This window comes from Pituophis catenifer, unplaced genomic scaffold (assembly GCF_029215685.1).
Source record: "Pituophis catenifer annectens isolate HBS135680 unplaced genomic scaffold, rPitCat1.0.hap2 SCAF_2, whole genome shotgun sequence".
Classification (NCBI taxonomy): Eukaryota; Metazoa; Chordata; class Lepidosauria; order Squamata; family Colubridae; genus Pituophis; species Pituophis catenifer.
The window spans coordinates 34,223,855-34,245,456 of NW_027256882.1; the positions used below are offsets into that span (position 1 = coordinate 34,223,855).

At 41.3% G+C, this 21,602-nt stretch overlaps 1 protein-coding gene across 1 annotated transcript in view; it reads right to left on the reverse strand.

Moving 5' to 3' along the window:
- SLC44A4 (solute carrier family 44 member 4) overlaps positions 1-9,860 on the reverse strand; it is a 70,652-nt gene extending 60,792 nt beyond the window's left edge. The window contains exon 1 of the mRNA XM_070936618.1: positions 9,809-9,860. Within this exon, the coding sequence (XP_070792719.1) occupies positions 9,809-9,860 (52 nt within the window). The remainder of the gene's footprint in view (positions 1-9,808) is intronic.
- Positions 9,861-21,602: the final 11,742 nt, after the last annotated feature.

A 21,602-nucleotide genomic window follows, 5' to 3' on the forward strand; every position in this document is an offset into this window, starting at 1 on the left:
GGAAAGCTCCCACCCAGCCTCACCCAGGAGAAAATGCTCCTTGAAAATCCTCAGAATGTAAGGCTTGAACTTGTTCGTGTAAAACTCTTGTTCCCTAAGATTTGACTTCTCTCCATTTCACATCTTCTGAGGCATGTTCAGCAGGTAGCCCCGAGGCTATGAATCATATGATATCCAAAGTGTCAATATTAATTTTGAGAGCTTCCAAAATAAGGTGGCACAATGATGCAAAAGGCTCAGGGCTAATATTTCTTTCTTTCTAAGTTTGGGGAAAGGAAGTTGAGTTGATTCATTTTTAAATATAATAATGTATAACCTGAAAATAAATTAATTGTATTTTAAAGCCCTTCCTTCCTTCCTCCCGCCTTCACTCACTCACTCACTCCCTGTTCCTTCCTTCTTTCCCCCTCCCTCAATTTCTTCCTTCCTTCCTTCATCCTTAGTTCTTCCTCCCTCCCTCCTTCTCTCCTTCACTCCCTCCCTGTTCCTTCCTTCTTTCCTCCCTGTTTCTTCCTCTCTCCTTCCTTCCATTCCTCCCTCCCTGTTCCTTTCTTCTTTCCTTCCTCCCTCATTGTCCCCCCTCCCTCCCTCCCCCACTCACTCACTCCCTGTTCCTTCCTTCTTCCTCCCTCCCTTATTGTTTCTTCCTTCCCTCTTTCCCTCCCTCCCTCATTGTTCTTTCTTTCCTTTCTTCCTCCCTCCCTCTTTTACTCCCGCCCTGTTCCTTCCTTCTTTCCTCCCTGTTTCTTCCTCCCTTCCTCTTTCTGTTCCTTCCTCCCTATTCCTTTTTTCTTTTCTTCCTCCCTCATTGTCCCTCCCTCCCTCTTTCACTCACTCACTCTGTTCCTTCCTTCTTTCCTCCGTTTCTTCCTCCCTCCCTCCTTCCATTCCTCCCTCCCTGTTCCTTTCTTCTTTCCTCCCTCCCTCATTGTTTCTTCCCTCTTTCCCTCCCTCCTTGTTCTTTTTTTCCTTCCTTCCTTCCTCCTTCCCTCCTTCACTCACTCCTTCCTCCTTCCCTCCTTCACTCACTCCTTCCTTCCTTCCTTCCTTCCTTCCTTCCTTCCTTCCTTCCTTCCTTCCTTCCTCTTACTGCCTGATTCATCATATCAGGGAACCCCATTATTTTCAGAAGGGGCACCCAATGGTCACAGAGAAAGGAACAAGGCAGCTTAGGAATGTCTGCCAAGAAGATTAAAAAAAAGTCAAATTGGTGCCAGGATGGGGTGACAGAAACCAACCCCCTCCCTCCCACTTTGTCAAATGGCCAATAAAAGGGAATGGGGCTTCAATCATGCCATCATCCTGACTTTGACATCTACCCCCTTCTCCCCCATGGCTGATCTGACGTGGCCTGTATAAAAACCTGTGTGACCAATCTTGTTTTTCTGGGAAACAATTAATGTGAGATTAGACTTTGTTTTCTTCCCCACATGATTGCAGGTCTAATTTTAGACCAACCAGGAAAAGTGACAAAGAATAAAATCAAGATAAACATGCAAAACTCTTGTCTAAGACACTGACAGAACATTATAAAAGTAAATTATTACACCAATTTGATCACTGACATTTCTGGTATTGTGCCCCTCAAGAACAGCTTCTCCTCCCTGCTGACTTTCATTTTTTATAAGCTTGCAATCTTTACAGACTTCCTCGTTTCTCATAGCCAAGATATTTTCTATGGCAAAAGACCTTCAAAAAAAGGATTTCACCGCTAATTCCTAGTACAATCAGAGTGTCAACAAAGATCAAATCTTGGAAGTGTTTGCTAAACACCTGACAGATACTTTTCCGGGTCCTTCAATAACTTAAGTCAATTTACCTAAGGGACGGTATAACAGAAGAATTTACGGGATCTAAGGTTAGTGAAGTGTTCAGAAGACTTAGTTACCGGTACCTCAATGAGGAAGTATCTTTGTTGCATATGAAACCTAGTAACCACAAAGCCGGTTTCTGAAATTATGAGGTGGTTAGGGAAGGAATTTTGAGTAGATCTCCTGGGTTTTCTTTTAGCAGAAGGAGCTATAAGACTAGCTTTATTTTGAAAAAAAAAGTGATACTAAAGACCGCCCATTTTAGAAGGTCTTGAATCAGGGAATCAGAGACCGGTAATCCTCAATTTACAACAGTTCACTTAGTGACCATTCAAAGTTACAGCGGCACTGAAAAAAGTAACATGACCATTTTTCACACTAATGACCTTTGCAACCTCCTCATAATCATGTGATCAAAATTCAGGCGTTTGGCAATGGACTCATATTTATGACGGTTGCAATGTCCCGGGGTCATGGAGTCATCTTTTGTGACCTTCTGACAAGCAAAATCAAAGCCAGATTCACTTAACAACCATGTTGCTAACTGATAAGAACTGTGACTAGACAGGTCGTAAAATGGGGCAAAACTTATTTAAATAAATGTCTCACTTAGCAACAAAAATTTTGGGCTCAGTTGTGGTTGTAAGCCAGGGACTACCTGTAACTGAAGTAAAAGAATAGGTGTCTGACAAGTGCAAAAAAGAAAGAAAGAAAGAAATCAAAATGTAGTAATAGCAATAGCACTTAAGACTTACATACCACTTCATAGTACTTTACACCCCTCTCTTCACACATTTTTTTTTTTAATTTGATTTATATGCCGCCCTTCTCCGAAGACTCAGGGCAGCTTACAATGTGCTCAGCAATAGCCTTCATCCTTTTGTATATTTATACAAAGTCAGCTTATTGCCCCCACAACTGGGTCCTCATTTCACCTACCTTAGAAAGGATGGAAGGCTGAGTCAACCTTGAGCCCTGGCGAGATTCGAACCCTGCAGTAATTGCAGGCAGCTGGTCTTAATAACCAGCTTAATAACAGGGTGCCTTAAACCCCTGTACTACCAAGGCACATTGTACATTGCCTTTATCAATCTGGGTCCTCATTTTACCAACCTCAGAAGGATGAAAAGCCAAGTGAACCTTGAGCTGCTCAGAATCGAACTCCTGGCAGGGAGCAGAGAGTTAGTCTGCAACACTGCATTCTAACCACTGTGCCACAAAAGCTCTCTATATATAGAAAAATGACTTTCAGCTTCTTAATAGATATAAATAAAAGTTCAACTTTCACTCTACAATTCAAATTTACATTCCATTTTTCAAGGCATTTATAAATACTACGAATACTCAAACCCATAAATTATGATTTCATGTTTTCCTGTTTTGTGCAAAAAGTCCAAAAGCATCTTCCAATTGATATTAAATCCAAATGAAATGAAATTTCATGAATGAAGGTGAATATACATGTCTTGGGATAATATGAAAGGATCCAATCTGGGATCGGTCACCAAGACCAGAAGTTTTGTCTTCCAAGCACACATTCAATTTTGCAGCTACTAAGATTGTTGGACGAGTAGGCACGAAAACAGCCAGGGAAGAAGCCTGGAAACAGGCCTGTTGTCAGTCAACAGGAGTGCTGATTTATACCAGCCTATCAAGTACAATATTTTTCAGACTATATGATGCACCGGAGTAAAAGACGCACCTTAGTTTTTGGGGAGGAAAATCAGAAAAAAGCTTATTAGCAGGTGGATCGGCCTACGGAATACCCCCAATCAGCTGTTCTCAGAGGTGAATTTTAGCAACAGGTTTGTTGGTTGTGAGCACTGCGCCTTGCTTTTTCATCCTCTGAAACCTCTGTTTCAGAGGCTTTTTTTTCTGAAGCTCCATTTCAGAAGCTTTTTTCAGCCTCTGAAACCTCCATTTGAGAGGCTGGGCGAGGCTACATTCGGAGTATAAGACGAACCCAGATTTTCACCCTCTTTTTTTGGGGAAAAAGGTGTGTCTTATTCTCCGAAAAATACGGTACTTAGAAAGCAAGGGTTGGGCAGCACAAACAAATGACAGATAATGACTTAAAAGTCAGCCATCAACACACTCCAATCAACATTCTAAAAGCCACTTATAACAGGCACTATAAATACCACATACAGAATAGTACACACTCTGCTAGAGAGAAATTCCTTGAAGATAGACTCCAGCATGAGTCCGAAAGCTTGGAAGACAAATCTTCAGGTCCCGGTGACGGACTCAGATCAGATCCTGAGAAATTAAATTTAGTCAACATCTATTCTCTAATCAAAGGCACAGAAGCCAGGGAACTCTATTAAGTTTATCAACCATTCCTTCTTTGTGGAATCCTTCCAACATTGGGCATATCAAAATCCTGTTGCTGTTGTCACATATAAGAACCATGCAATTTGTCCAAGACTTTTGTCCATTAGTCCAACAAAAATCTGAATTGTATAAGTGACCTTCAACATTTTTTGAATTAATATATGTATTTAAGTCCAATGATTTTTAGCTTGTTTACCAAAGATGGTAAATAATTGCTCCTTTTTAATTTTCCTTCCTATCAACTGTTTTTTTTTAACTTTCAAAAACACTTCATCAAGTTATATAAAAAAAGAGATGGGTACCTGCAAAGGCAGGGAGGGCAAAAAAGTTAAGATGGTGACTGCAACCAAGGTGCAGTACTGCAGCTACTTCAGCTGACTGCTAGTTTAGCAGATCAGCGGATCAAATCTCATCGGCTTAAGGTTGACTCAGCCTTCCATCCTTCCGAGGTGGGTAAAATGAGGACCCAGATTGTTGGGGGCAATATGCTATTTAGTATACTGTCTTTGGTGTAAGCCGCCCAGAGTCCTCGGAGAGTGGGCGGCATAGAAATATGAATAATAAATAAATAAATAATAAACTGCAAAGTTCAAGCTCTCCTCCTCTTTAACATACATGATGTGTGTAATATGGATGTAGCTTTGATCACATAATCATAGCTGCTGTCTTAATTTTTTTTTTAACTCCCCCATGTATATCCAGTTTGATATGTCTGGGATAATATCCTATAATAAACTAAGATGCATCATGCAATTTTAGTTTTTGCTCAGTGGGTTGGGTGACCCCAGATAATTGTGTTTGGGAACAAACCATCAATGCTCATCAATTGATAATCTAGATCCGTGATGGCAAACCTATGGCACGTGTGCCAGAGGTGGCACACAGCACCCTCTCTGATGGCACGCGATCTGTCGCCCCAGTTCAGTTCAGCTCTGCTGTGCATGTGTGCACGCTAGCTCTGCTGTACATGCGCAAGGGTGTGGGGAGTGGCATAGATATGCAGGGGGCAGGACATGTGTGGGGGGCAGCACATGCATGTGGAGGTGGCGGAGCACATGTAGGGGGTCACACACATGCAAGGGGGCACATGTGTGGGGCCGTGCACGCATTGCATTTTGGGGGTTTGGGTATGCGTGCTTTGGGTGCTCGGTCCGGAAAAAGTTAGCCATCACTGATCTAGATTCTAGAACCATATTTCTCAATTGTCAGCTACTTTCAGATGTGAGTTGAAGTCTACACATCTTAAAGTTAGACTTTTAGACTTTAGAATAACTTTATTGTCACTTTAAATGTTGCTGAGGATGTGAAACACTGGTCAGGTATGTGAACCATCTCCATGATTAACCTTGACACTGTGCCTCATAAAATAATCTTTATTGTCATTTTTTACTGTGAGCGCACTGGCACATATTAAAAATGAAATTCTGTTGCCTGCTCTCAAAAGGAAGTATAATTCTACCCACGCATGTACCTAACACACCTTTCAATCGGCATTAAAAAGAGCCTTGCTTTCTGATATGTTTTCACGAGAGTCAACCCATCGAACAGTTTAGCCCTGAAGGTTTCATTCTGACTGACAGAAAGGATCAAAGGCAGGTTGAAGACACTTTCATGCTGAGGGCACCAGATGTGGAATTCAAAATCCTTCTGCAAACCAACATTTGTTATTGTTGTTGTTGTTAGTTGCGAAGTCTGTCATCTGCACCTCTATAACTGTCTGGTGTGGTTCTGCAACCCAACAAGACAGACACAGACTTCAGAGGATAATTAGAACTGCAGAAAAAACAATGGCTACCAACCTGCCTTCCATTGAGGACCTGTATACTGCACGAGTCAAAAAGAGGGCTGTGAAAATATTTACAGATCCCTCACATTCTGGACATAAATTGTTTCAACTCCTACCCTCAAAACAATGCTATTGAACACTGCACACCAGAACAACTAGACACAAGAACAGTTTTTTCTCGAATGCCATCACTCTGCTAAACAAATAATTCCCTCAACACTGTCAAACTATTTACTAAGTCTGCATTACTATTACTATTAATCTTCTCATCATTCCTATCACTTATCTCCTCCCGCTTGTGACTGCATGACTGTAACTAGGTTGCTTGTATCCTTACGATTTATATTGATATTGATTGTTTCCTGATTGCTTATTTGTACCCTATGACTATCATTAGGTGTTGTACCTTATGATTCTTGACAAATGTATCTTGTCTTTTTATGTACACTGAGAGCATATGCAGCAAAGACAAATTCCTTGTGTGTCCAATCACATTTGGCCAATAAAAAATTCTATTCTATTCTATTCTAGTTGTGAAGTTGTCTCCGACCCATCGCGACCCCATAGAAAACGTTCCTCCAGGCCTTCTTGTCCTCTATCATTCCCCGGAGTCCATTTAAGCTCACGCTGACTGCTTCAGTGACTCCATCCAGCCACCTCATTCTCTGCCATCTCCTTCTTCTTTTGCCCTCAATCTTTCCCAGCATTAGGCTCTTCTCCAGTGAGTCCTTCCTTCTCATTTGGTGGCCAAAGTATTTGAGTTTCATTGCAAACCAACATTATGTTCTGCTATTTAGAGCCAGTTTGATCTAGCGGTTAAGGTGCTGGTCTTGGAACCAAGAGACTGTGGGTTTAAGTCCCATCTTAGGCATGGAAACCAACTACGTGACTTTGGATGAGTCATTCTCTCAGCCCAATTCATCTCACTTAGTGGTTTATTGTGGGAAAAAGAAGAGGAGGAAGTAGCATTAGGTAAGTCTGTTAGTTGAGTAATGGCAACTGGACCTCATTTTCTTTTTTGTCTGTTTTGCTGCTTGTCCCAGTACCTTCTTCCTTCAAGCTGGTTAGGGGGACCAGTAGCCATGACTCAACTTCCAGACAACTCTACCTGGACGAGTGAGAATCTTCATTGACTAGGATTAGGTACGTTTGTCACACTTAATAATTTATATACAATAATAAAGGTGGAATAAAGGCCAAATAAATAAATATGATAACATTTGCCTTCCCACTTCAAAATGTAGAGAGCCAATTTGGTGTAGGGATTAAGGCACAGGCTAGCAACTGGGAGATTGTGAGTTCTAGTCATGCCTTGGGCTCAAAGCCAGCTGAGTGACCTTGGGCCAGTCCTTCTCTCTCAGCAAGGACAAAGCACTTCCAAAATCTGGCCAAGACCTTTCCAAGAAGTTGTCAGGACTCTGATCAAAGGCACACAGTCCATTTCCAAAATGTTGCCAAGCAATCCATCCATCCAGGAAGTTGTCAGTGACACTGGCTCAAAGGCATACACACATACCACTTCCAAAATCTTGCCCCCCCCCCAAATATCTGCAGACAGTCCAGCAAGTCAACACTGATCAAAGTCACACACATATACATATACCACTTCCAAAATGTTGCCAGAAAATCTGCAGGGACTAAATCAGGCACTTGTCCAAAAGTCCACACTGATTTGTGTGGCATACATATAACTACACCCATACCCACAAGACATTTGTGTAGACAATCGCCAGGAGTCAAGACGGATTCAAAGACACACATACCTGCCCAAAAATACAGGTAGTCAGGACAGGTAGTCCTCGACTTAAGACTACAATTGAGCCCAAAATTTCTGTTGTTGAGTGAGACGTTTGTTAAGTGAGTTTTGCCCCATTTTATGACCTTTCTTGCCTCAGTTGTTAAGTGAATCACTGCAGTTGATAAGTTAGTAGCCTGGCTATTAAGGGAGTCTGGCTTCCCTATTGACTTTGCTTGTGAGGAGGTCGCAAAAGTGGATCTCATGACCCTGGAACACAACAACGGTCATAAATATGAACCAGTTTGCCAAGCATCCAAATTTTGATCATATGACCATGGAGATGCTGCAATGATTGTAAGTAAGTGTGAAAAATGGTCATAAGTCACATTTTTCAGTGCCACTGTAATATTGACGGTCACTAAACAAACTGTTGTAAGTTGAGGAATACTTGTACTGTAGTAGACTAAGAAACTAGTAGAAAGTTTCGTCAAATTTAAATTGTCTGTCTAAAACCCGGCGAAGAACAGCCAGAGCACAATGGCTTTACGTGAATTTAAAATACTGTAAAAAGTTCATTTAGTGACCATTCAAAGTTACAAAATCATGGAAAAAACTGACGTATGACCATTTTTCAGAGTTATGACCTTTGCAGCATCCCCATGCTCACACAATCAAAATTCAGACGCTTGGCAAAATGGTTCATACTTATGACCATCGCCCAGGGTCGCAACGACCTTCTGAGAAGCAAAGTCAACGGAGAGAGGCCGGATTCCCCTTAACGCATTGTAAGCCGCCCTGAGTCTCCGGAGAAGGGCGGCATATAAATCAAATTTAAAACAAAAAACAAAAAAAAACCAAACAACCGGGTTACTAACTTATCAAGTGCGGTCAGTTACTTTGCAACAGCAGTGAGAAAAGATCGTAAAAGGGGGCAAAAAACCCTCACTTAGCCTATGTCTCACTCCTCAGCAGAAATGTTAGGCTCAATTGTGGTCATTAAAATGAGGACCAGCTTGTAACAGAGATATCTCCTAAGACCGAGTTTGGGTTTACAGTTCCTCTTCTGCTTTTCGGGAGGAATTCCAAAGTTTCTTGCCAGCAGAGAGGCAGGAATTAAAACAGGGCGTTGTGTGTCCACCCAAAAGTGTGAAGAAATCTACCAAAAGTTGCCAGCAATCAGCTGTCCATTTTTCCCCAACAGCTCCAACTTCAAACTAACTTATTTTCTTTCTTTCTTTCTTTCTTTCTTTCTTTCTTTCTTTCTTTCTTTCTTTCTTTTTCTTTCTTTCTTTCTTTCTCTTTTTCTTCCTTCCTTCCTTCCTTCCTTCCTTCTTTCTTTTTCTTTCCTTCCTTCCTTCTTTCTCTTTCTTTCTCTCTCTTTTCTCTTTCTTACTTTCTCTCTCTCTCTCTCTCTCTTTCTTTCTTTTTCCCAAATCCTCCTAGTTCCAAAGATCCCCTTGCTCTCTCTCCTTCCTTCCTTCCTTCTTTCTTTCTTTTCTTTCCTTCCTTCCTTCCTTCTTTCTCTTTCTTTCTTCTTCTTCTTTCTTTTTCTTTCTTTCCTTCCTTCCTTCTTTCTTTCTTTCTCTCTCTTTCTCTCTCTCTCTCTCTTACTTTCTTTCTCTCTCTCTCTTTCTTTCTTTTTCCCAAATCCTCCTAGTTCCAAAGATCCCCTTGCTCTCTCTCTCTCCCCTTCCTTCCTTCCTTCCTTCCTTCCTTCCTTCTTTCTTTCTTTCTTTTTCTTTCCTTCCTTCCTTCCTTCTTTCTCTTTCTTTCTTCTTCTTCCTTTTTCTTTCTTTCCTTCCTTCCTTCCTTCTTTCTTTCTCTCTCTTTCTCTCTCTCTCTCTCTTACTTTCTTTCTCTCTCTCTCTCTCTCTTTCTTTCTTTTTCCCAAATCCTCCTAGTTTCAAAGATCCCCTTGCTCTCTTCTCTCCCCTTGCTCGCCCTTCTCACACGCCACACCACGGGTCTTAAAAGTGTAGGAAAGAAAACCGGGGGGATGGTGGGGAGGAGGTAAAAGGTGGGATCTGCTCCAACCACTGGACTTTCCAGCCTCAACCTACTTCTTCTTTTATTTTTCCCCCTCCACCTTCCCCCCTTCCCCCCCCCCCGCGAGAGCCGCGATCCACCGCGGGGACTCACCGTACTGGTCAGACTGGGAAGCCTCGTCATCGTCTTTTTTCTTTTTGGCCATGTCGAAGCCGGAGAGGAGCCGGACAAAACCCGCCTTTCCCTCCTGCGACCCTGCGCAGCCCGGGAGTGATGGAAGGCGAGTGAGCGGAGAAGTCTTCGAACGGGGCGATTCTGAGCTGGAAACCTGTTGCCTGGCAGTGCTCCGCCCACGCTGACGTCACCGCGGCCCCGCCTCCCGCCGAGCCACACACCTGCGGGCTATGCTCACCTGCCGCTCGACTCGGCCACGCCCCCTGCCGGTCAAGGCCGCTTTAACCCCCTCCGCGCCGGCGCCTCGGAGCTGGTCCTCGCTTTGCGACGCCTTCCCATTCTCCCCCTCCCCCCCACCCCACCCCACCCCACACACCTTAGATTCAGGTCAGGAGTGCCAGCTTGGCTTTTCGGAGTCAAGGCAAAAGGATGTGGAGACTGTAGAACAGCGGTCACCAACTGGTGGTCCGTGGACCACTGGGGGGTCCGTGAGAAAATTTTGGTGGTCCGCAGAAAAAATATTTGCGTTTTTTTTTTATATTGCACTAAATACTATTTATCTTTTTTTAAAAATTCATCGTAGTGGTCCGCGGGATTTAAAATTGTGAATTTAGTGGTCCCTGAGGTCTACCCTTGCCAGGTGTCCACTATTTGAGCGGACAGTCCGCTTTTTTCACATTATGTTCACTGTTTTTTTTTTTCACAAAATAGTGGACATTTTTTTTATTCAAAAGCTTTATGATGAAATGGTACGTAATCTAAAGCTGTACAGTCTAAGAGAATAAGGCTAGGAGAATCGCGTTTTGTCTTTTTTTTTCATAAGTTAGAATGAGACAAAGATCGAATATCCATTGAACTCGATTCTCCGAAAAAATTAATGAGATTAAAATAAAAATATATTATAAAATTATGTACAGTTCACATTTTTAAAATGTATTGTAGCTTGTGTCGACTGACTTAAAATGGCGTTGAGTGATGAGAGTGACAGCGGCGAGATTTCGAATTCTTTAACTCAAAAGAGAGGAGTGTGCAAATACACCAAAGACTGGGAAGCTACTTTTGCATGGATTACCAACAAGGAATTGTAATTTTTTTTTATTTTTTTACTACTTAACCCTCCCTCCTCCCGCTTGTCCACTATTTTTTGGAAGCAGACCTGGCAACCCTACTGAGGTCCGAAAGGTTGGCAACCCCTGCTCTAGAAAGAGTGCAGAGAAGAGCAACAAAGATGATTAGGGGACTGGAGGCTAAAACATATGAAGAACGGTTGCAGGAACTGGGTAGGTCTAGTTTAATGAAAAGAAGGACTAGGGGAGACATGATAGTGTTCCAATATCTCAGGGGTTGCCACAAAGAAGAGGGAGTCAAGCAGTGGTGGGATTCAAGTAATTTAACAACCGGTTCTCTGCCATAATGGTTTCTTCCAACAACCAGTTTGCCAGACTGCTCAGAAAGTTAACAACCGGTTCTCTCAAAGTGGTGCGAACTGGCTGAATCCCACCACTGGAGTCAAGCTATTCTCCAAAGCACCTGAGGGTAGGGCAAGAAGCAATGGGTGGAAACTAATCAAGGAGAGAAGCAACTTAGAACTAAGGAGAAATTTCCTGACAGTAGAACAATGAATCAGTGGAACAACTTGCCTCCAGAAGTTGTGAATGCTCCAACACTGGAAGTTTTTAAGAAGAGATTGGATAACCATTTGTCTGAAGTGGTGTAAGGTTTCCTGCCTAAGCAGGGGGTTGGACTAGAAGACTTTCAAGATCCCTTCCAATTCTTCTCTTCTCTTCTCTTCTCTTCTCTTCTCTTCTCTTCTCTTCTCTTCTATTCTATTCTATTCTATTCTATTCTATGAACTTGGGTACATACTTTTAGCTATACAATTTGGGATGATCACCCTTTGAATGGTGTGGGAGTAGAAATGGATTTTGGGGGGGGGGATTTGCAGACTACAGGAACCATTTGCACTACTCAGGTGACCCTGAGGACACAGATAAACCTCAAAAGTGCTTCAAGGACCCTCTTAAAAAATGCAAATGACCAGCTGTCTGCAAGGAGTATAAATCCTTCCATTCCCCCCCACCATCCAGTCAGAGCTGAAGAAGCTTCTTGGATGAGAAGCAAAATGTCTTCAAAGAAAAAACAAGAAAGTCCAGTTGCCTCTTGAAAAAAAAAATCACTTTTGGAACAACTTGGGTATAAGTTGGATCGGTCCCCTGATAAGAAGTAAAGGCAGGCCTGTGGATTATTGGTTTACCGTTGCACTGGAGTTGGTTTTTTTCAATTGCGGTTTAGCTTCCATCTATGCAAATGCAGGTATCCCTTGACTTACAACACTTCATTTAGTGGCCTTTCGAAGTGACAACAGCAATGACTGTTTTTCACACCGATGACCCTTGCAAGCATTCCTATGGTCAGGTGATCAAACTTCAGAGACTTGGCAATTGATTCATATTTATGACCGTTGTGACCGTCTGCCAAGCAAAGTCAATGGGGATCCGTGCTAACTTAGCAACTGCAATGATTCACTTAACCACCAGAAAAGTTGTAAAATGGGACAAAACTCGCTTAACAAATGTCTCGCCCAGCCACAGAAATGTTGGGCTCGATCGTGGTCGTAAATCGAGGACTACCTGTACTCAGATTATAAAGCAGGTGAAGACATTGTGTGATGCAGGGATACAGTTGGTGAGCGGCTCTTATCGCCCCCAAACTCAACTTGCATAATGATTTCTCAAGCAAACCATGATTGATTGGGGTCATAAATTGTAAACAATGGTTTACAAACAGGGGTTGGCAGGCTGTATTGCTTTCTAAGACTTTGCAATGAAAATGCTCAGCAGAGAAACTGGGAGGGGGAGACAGAGAGAGAGATGATTTAGCAAAAGCAGTTAACTGCCCTGTTACAGGCAGTCCTTGATTTACAACCGTTGTTTAGTGACAGTTTGGAGTTACAATATTACTGGAAAAAGTGACTTACGACTGTTTTCACACTCGAGATGGTTGCAGCATCCCCATCGTCACACAATCAAAATTCAGACACTTGGCCACTGGCATGTGTTTATGTGTTCTCCTTTTGCAAACTTCTGACAAGCAAAGTCAATGGGGAAGCTAGATTCACTTAAAAACCACGTTAATAGCAAAATTGCAGTGATTCGCTTAACAACGATGACAAGAAAGGTCGTAAAATGGGGCAAAACCCATTTAGCAACTGTCTTACTTAGCAATGGAAATTTGGGGTTCAGTTGTGGTTGTAAGTCAAGGATTACCTGTATTTAGCACAAGCAGTTAACTGCCCTGTTCATATCTCTACCATATCCTAGGCTTGCTTTAAGTCAGGGATATTAAACTTAAGGCTCGCGGGCCAAATCTGGCCAACAGGGTGCTTTGATCTGGCCTGAAGAGCTGCCCTGGAAACAATGAAGGACTGGGCTGCAGTGCCTCTGACAGCGAAAATGGAGCTTGGGAGGGCAGTGTGGGGGGCCCTCCCGTGCTCCGTTTTCAGCTACCACAGTCTCCTGCAGCCCTCTGACAGCAAAAATGGAGCCCGGGTGGGCTTCTTTCCCCTCCCCCCAGCTCTATTTTCGCTGGCAGAGGGCTACATGAGGCTGTCGTGGCCAAAAAGGGAGCCTCGATAAGTGATGTCCAGCTGGCCACTCCCCCTGACCCTGCCCTACCCTCCTGAGGCAGTGCTGAAATCCAAATTTTTTACTACCGGTCTGTGGGCATGGCTTGGTGGGCGTACTGTAGTGTGGTGTGGGTTGGTGGGCGTGGCAGGGGAAGGATACTGCAAAATCTCCATTCCCTCCCCACTCCTGAGGGAAGGATATTGCAAGATCTCCATTCCCACTGTCAGATGTAAATGCCTTATTCTCTAATGTGTAAATAATGTATATATGGAACATCAGGGGTTAACTTATTACTTGAGCTTTAATGTATTCATATTTTACCACTCCCATTCCTGGCTCCGCCCCTTGTATATAAAAGGAGCCATCCTCCCCATTTTCCTTGCTTCTATCTTGAATATTCAGCGAATATAGAATGCCTTTTATGATTAAAGAGAATTATATTTAAACCCATAACTTCTATTATCTTTATTGAGTCTGATCCTGAAAATAATGCAACAAGCTGGTAGCAGAGGATGGTTAATTGACTCAATAAGTAATTAAAAATGTCCAAGAAAGATAGGCCCAACACCAGGGCCTACAGCAAAGAAATAGAAACTGATCAAGAGATGATCAACGAATCCACTAATGCGATTTCGAGAGAATCCGAAGAATACACCACTGAAGAAGAAGAACTGATGAGTGAAAATAACGACCAGGAAGAAATCGAGACAGAAAATAACGAACTCAGGTCAGAAATATTAAAAATACTAAAAAGCCAAAAGAATGATGAAAGCCTCATCGCGGACCTCCAGGAGATGCTGAGGAACAGCGGAGCAGCGAGAGAGAAAAACATCATTAAAGAAAAACCCAAAGATCAAAAAACTGTGAGTGAAATGACTACTGAGAAAATAGTTGTAAAAAAGAAAAGATGTGACCCCGCGCGAAATTTTGAACGGCAGCCATCTTGGTTTCAACGAACTTCAAAAGAGAGTGAAGCAGAGCCAATCAAAACGCTCAGTTCAAAATTTCTGGCGCGAAAAACGCTATCAGACGAAGAAAGTGAAAAAGAAGTCTCAAACTCTTCAGAAGAACCAAAATCAGAAAGTGAAGACGATTTAACAAAGTCTCAAGTAGAGTCAGCAATGAAAACACTTTTTGCTGCTTTTGGGCCAAGATTGAAAATTTCTAAGACATCAACGAAGAAGCAAGCAATCAAACCGACAACTCAAGACCTGCACGCTCCCATCCTGACTTCGAAAACGACGACACCCGAGCCCAGAGAGCCATGCCGATTCCGTCCTACACCGCAGACAGAATCGAGTGCCAGCACACACAAGAGAAAGAGAAGAACCGCCGCCATCACCAAAGCCCCAAAAACCGAGCCAGAGACCGACTCATCTGAAGAGGAGCGGATCGAGAGAGCTGAAATGGAGAGAACCTTCCACAACGGCGCCAAAGAAGAAATGAGCAACGCGCATGTGCAAAACTACGTAGACGGCCCCGAAAGACTTGAACTGGCCAGAGAACCGCGCAGACTCGTTACAAGCATCCCAATGCCGTTCTGTAATTTCCTGCACTTGAGAGACCACGGACTGCCTCAGGTTGTAAGTAATGGACAAAATAATGTGGGGAACTTACCCAGTGACTTCCCAAAACTTAGAGTTGATGGCATTAATTTACAAGAGTGGTACCAACAGCTTCAGGTTATTTTTATGAAAGAAAATTTACTATTCTTTATAACTAGTCCTCCAAGAAGACCTTGGACTTTAAAAATAGACTGTTTACATCATAGAGCATTTTTCATAATAATTTCTAGCGTGTCTCCTGCAATGTATCATAGCATCAAACCAAACCTAACTGTATCAGAAATAATTCAATGCATGTTTAATCTATTTCACAGCGATAGCGTAGCCACAACCACAAGAATGTCTAAGGATTTCTTTTCTTCTAGAGTGAAACCAGGGGTTTCTATAAGTGAACATTTGATAAATCTAAACAAAATAAGAGCTGAGCTGCAATTGAGGGGGGAAGTGATTTCAGATCAAACTATGAAAAGTGTTATTATCAATTCACTTGATCCATCATGGGATAGCTTTATGTCACACTTAGATACCATTAATTTGGGATATTTATCAATAGAAAGTCTATCTAACAAATTGATAGCAGAAGACAATTCAAGAAAAAATCGTTCCAGTAACCAAACAGAACACAAATCTTTTAGGAAAGTAGTCTTTCAAGATAAATATAATGAAGCCTTTAGATGCCACAATTGTGGATCCAGGGAACACAGTAGAAGAGACTGTCCCAAAGTCCCAAGGGAGAGACATAGGCCAGAATATAGGAGCAAATACAATTACAGACAATCTTCCACAGATAGACACAAATATAGAAGTCCACCAAACTACAGAGAAAGTAGAGGGGGTAGAGAAAATTCAAAAGAGAGAAAATCTGGGTCACTAAATGGGCTAAATAAACAAGACAGCACCAAAACACAACAAGATGAGAACAATAATTGGCTTATTGATTCTGGTGCAACAAATCACACCACTAATAACAAAAGTATATTATCTTCATTTACAGAAGATAAGTTTGTGATAAAGGTAGCTAATCAAGAAAAGGTTCAAGTATTAGGCAGAGGAAATGTGACCTTGCCTGGTTTAGGGAAAATAGAGGGGGTATTATTAATCCCAGAAATACCTCACAACATACTAAGTGCTATAAAACTAAGCAGAGAATCTGACATCAATATAGTTTTCTCAAAGGGGAAAGCAACTATAGAAAAGAACAAAACAAATGTAGGCACTGTGATGATAAAAGGGGGTCTACCCTATCTGATAACCAAAGAAAGATGGTTACATAACATTGATTCAAATATGGAAGATTGTATTGAAGCAGATGATGAAAATGTCAGTAACAGTGACAATGATGAATGTAAAATAACTCATGATAACAAAAATACACACAATGAGAAGAAACCAAAAATAGGTAAACCAATTCATGATGAGTGTGCTCATATCTTACATAGGAAGTTAGGACATGCAAGCTTTCCTGTAGTACAAAAAATGACTGAACACGCAGAAGGTGTAAGAATAAAAAATTGTGAAAATTATTTAGAATGCTCAGTATGTAAATCCACCAAACTAAAAACCAGTCCTAGACCAAAAAAATCTAACAGATCAACTAACAATATTTTTGATTTGGTACATATGGACTTAGTTGGTCCATTAACTCCATCAATTACCTATAGAAAACGTTACTTCCTAACAATAGTGGATGATTACAGTCGCTATGGTTTTGTTTACACATTAAAGCACAAGGATGAAACCTTTCAGAAATTTAAGGAATTCTACAAACGCATAGAAACACAACATAATATCAGAATAAAACAAATTATGACAGATAGGGGATGTGAATTCATGTCTAAAGAATTCTCCCAATGGTTAAAGGATAGAGGGATGCTACATTTCACGTCCAATCCATTTTCTGCCTTTCAAAATGGGATTGCAGAGAGAAAGAACTCCACACTACAAACCATGATTAGATGCACATTAGAGGATGCTGGTTTAGGCAAACAATTTTGGTCAGAAGCCTTACATTATTCAAATTACACTCAAAATAGAACATGGTCCAGTATTGTGAATAAGACACCATATGAGGTGATGTACAATAGAAAACCTAAATTAGCACACATGCACATATTTGGAGTTACTGCAGACGTGCACATACCTAAACAATTGAGGAGAAAGGGAGAAAACGTATCCAGGAGATTAAGATTCATGGGATACGAAACTGGAACCAAAGGGTACAGATTCATCGATAATAATAACAAATTTATAGTATCCAGAACAGCTGTGTTTCATGAGCAGGCCAATTGGTCTAAGTTGCACCTTAATGAAATTTTTCCTAATAAAAGCAAAGATAATATATCTTGCGAGGAAGGAACAACAGAAAATCAAAATATTAACAAAAGTAAGAACAAAACCAAAACTTGGACAAATAGTCAGCATAAAGTAAAGACAGACACATTAACAAAAAAGGAAGCCAGATATTTGCATGACAACCATAGCAAACCTGAAAGAAATATTAGAAATAATAGAAACCAAATACCAAATAAATACAAAGATTATATTATGCATATGGATGGAGAACAAATAACACCTAATACATATGAGGAAGTATTGAAACTCCCCCGTGAAGAAAGAGAAAAATGGGAACTAGCTATGGAAAAAGAAATGAAAAGTTTACAAGGATTAAATGTATTCACACCTGCGATCGCACCTAAGGATAAAACAATTATAGGTACCAGGTGGATTTATAAAATTAAGAATTTAGAAGGAGGTAATACCTTATACAAGGCCAGACTAGTTGCACAAGGTTATGCACAAAAATATCCAGAAGACTATACTGACACATATTCACCCACAGTGAGAACAGAGAGTGTCAAAACAGCTCTTGTAGTAGCATCTGCACTCAATCTAGACGTGTTTCAATATGACATACAGACTGCATACTTACATGCAAAATTAGATAAGGAAATATATGTAAGAGCACCACACAGTCAATACACTAATAAGAACGAAATTTGGTTACTAAATAAGAGTCTGTACGGATTGAAGCAATCTGGCAAAAGATGGTACGATTGTTTGGTAAAAGTACTAAAGACCATGGATTTCAACGCCACCACTGCTGATAACTGTTTCTTTGTAAAAAAGAGTAATGATCATATTGAATTTGTATTAATTTATGTGGATGATATTTTATATATTGGAAAGCATAAAGAGAGCAGGGAAATCTTTGTAAATAAGTTAAACGAACACTTCTCATTGAAATCATTAGGTAGAGTGAATAAATACCTTGGTGTACAAATTAACAAAACAAAAAGGGGATTCAAACTTACCCAAAAAGATAAAATCATTGAACTCCTAAACAAATGTAACTTAAATAATGCCAAAACATGTGACACACCTATGCAAACTGATTTTCTTAGAAACAATGATGAATCTTCCCCTGAGTTTAAAGACAACACATTTTACAGATCAGTTATAGGTTCACTCCTTTATATATCTAATTGGACTAGGCCAGATATTGCATTACCTCTCAATTTATTGTCAAGATATGTTAGCAAACCAACCTTGTATCATTGGGAAGCTGTCAAAAGAATTTTAAGATATCTGAAAAGTACATTAGATTTTTGTTTAATATTGGAACCCAATAATGACAAAGAACCAAAAATTACTTGTTATGCTGATGCAGATTGGGCTGGTGATACATCATGCAGAAAGAGTACCTCTGGTTATGTTTTTCTATTGAACGATTGTCCAGTTTACTGGTATACTGGTAAACAAGAACTGGTAGCCACCTCTACCACAGAAGCAGAATATGTTTGCTTGTCTAAAGCTGCAAATAACCTTGTATGGTTCAATGATTTGATCACAGATGTTTGGAAGAAACCTACTTTACCATTTATTATGCATGAAGATAATAAAGCGGCCATTGAAATTTCTAGATCGGATGCAATTGGACAAAGGTCCAGGCATATTGATATAAAATTTAAGCACGTGAGACAACTATCTCAAGACGGATTCATCAAAGCAATACATTGTGATACTTCTGAACAATTAGCTGACATATTAACAAAACCCTTACCTTCTAAACAACACAAATATTTAACATCTAAATTATATGTATTATATTGTCCTGAATCTGAATGTAACTGGTGTTGTATAACGAACCGGCATTTAGAGGGGGATTTGTCAGATGTAAATGCCTTATTCTCTAATGTGTAAATAATGTATATATGGAACATCAGGGGTTAACTTATTACTTGAGCTTTAATGTATTCATATTTTACCACTCCCATTCCTGGCTCCGCCCCTTGTATATAAAAGGAGCCATCCTCCCCATTTTCCTTGCTTCTATCTTGAATATTCAGCGAATATAGAATGCCTTTTATGATTAAAGAGAATTATATTTAAACCCATAACTTCTATTATCTTTATTGAGTCTGATCCTGAAAATAATGCAACACCCACCCCACTCCTGAGGGAAGGATATTGCAAAATCTCCATTCCCACCCCACTCTGGGGCCAGCCAGAGGTGGTATTTGCCAGTTCTCCGAACTACTCAAAATTTCTGCTACTGGTTCTCTGAACTGCTCAAAATTTCCACTACCGGTTCTCTGAACTACTCAAAATTTCCACTACCGGTTCTCCGAACTGCTCAAAATTTCTGCTACCGCTTCTCCAGAACCTGTCAGAACCTGTTGGATTTCACCCCTGCCCTGAGGTCAAACACAACCCTGATGCAGCCCTCAATGCGGCCCTCAACAAAATCGAGTTTGACATCTCTGCTTTAGGCAAACGGATGCCTTAATTCTGAGGCATTGCCAGAAAGAAAACGGAATGAAACTTCCCCCCCTTAATTTTTTGCACAGAAGGAAGGAATTTGATGATTGGGTACTCCTGCCAGTGAAAAAAGTTGGTACACTTAATAAAACCTTGCTCTCTGGTCCACATAAAAATATACAGAGTGGAGGATCTATCCAGGAGTTTACAACCTGCTCTGAATCCCATCTTGTTCTGAAAAACAGTTGCAGCATATCCGGGCTGTATATTAACCGTATTCTCACCCAAATCCTGTGGTGCAACCATGCTAGAAAATGTTGCAACTGGGACTTGATGAAAAAAACATCCTAAAGCAGGCATCTGAAACAACCCCCAGACTATTAGTAAGAAAACTACATGGTCTTGTCTACAATATTACCAAGAGTTGAGCAACGCTAGGAATCAACATCTTAATCTTGAAGCTTGGAGTTTGGAGCTCAAAGTCTTAAAAAAGTTCTAGTTAGTACATTAGTAAAGGGGTCCCCAACCCCCAGTCCATGAACCAGCACCGGGCTGCAGCATGCCAGAAACTGGGCCGCGCAAACAAGCACACATCGTGGGACGCAGGCAGCGCACGAAACCACGGCCTGACTGATCTGAGGAAAAACCTCTCTCCAGGAAACCGGTCCATTGTGCCCAAAAGGTTGGGGGCCACTACATTAGTATACTGCTAGTCCTTGAGTTATGATCATTCGTTCAACACCTTTTCAGAGTTACAGTGGTACTTAGCACTAGCAATAGCACTTAGACTTATATACTGCTTTACAGCCCCCTATAAGCGGTTTACAGAGTCAGCCAGGGGTGAAATGCTACCGGTTTGGGCGAATTGGTAGTGGCGGAGGCGTGTGGTTCAGTGAACCGATAGCGGTGGCAGCATAAGGCCCACCCACCAGGACATCGTTACTTCCTGGTTTTATTCAGGAAGTAACCTGTTTTTGACCCTCTGCGCATGCACAGAAGGCTTTGCACAAGTGTAGAGGGTCTAAAATTGGATGTGAAGATGGTGCGCAAGGAAAGTAAGTAGATTTCACCCCTGGAGTCAACATATCGCTCCCAACAATCTGGGTCCTCATTTTACCCATCTCGGAAGGATGGAAGGCTGAGTCAATATTGAGCCTGGTGAGATTCAAACTGGAAAGCTGCAGGCAGCCGGCAGGCAGCAGATGTAGCCTGCAGTACTGCATTCTAACCATTGCGCCACCACAGCTGAATGATATAAAACTATGATTTTCATGATTGCAGTAATGTTTATATTGTTGGGTTATACAGTTAGTCCTCAACGAACGACCACAACTGAGCCCAAAATTTATGCCGTTAAGGGAGAATGTGTTGAGTGAATTTTGCCCCATTTTACGACCTTTCCTGCCACAGTTGTTAAGTGAATCACTGCAGTTGATAAGTTGGTAACCTGATTGTTCAGTGAATCTGGCTTCCCCGTTGACTTTTGCTTGTCAGGAGGTCACAAAAAGTGATCACATGACCCCGGGATGTGCAACGGTCATAAGTATGAACCAGTTGCCAAGTGTCTGAATTATGATCATGAAGAATGCTGCAAAGGTTGCAGCTGTGAAAAAATGGTCATAAGTCACTGTTGTAACTTTGAATGGTCACAAAATGAACTGTTGTGTTCATATTTTGATAAGATTTCAAGATACTAAGCATTTGCTAATACCTTTATAAAGTTACGTGCTGTACCTTGTGCACTGAAGCAGCTCCAAAATATTTGTAATCAATCAGCAGGGATTAAGAGCGCCGATTTCCAACCGATCTGGAGATTAAAGTGGG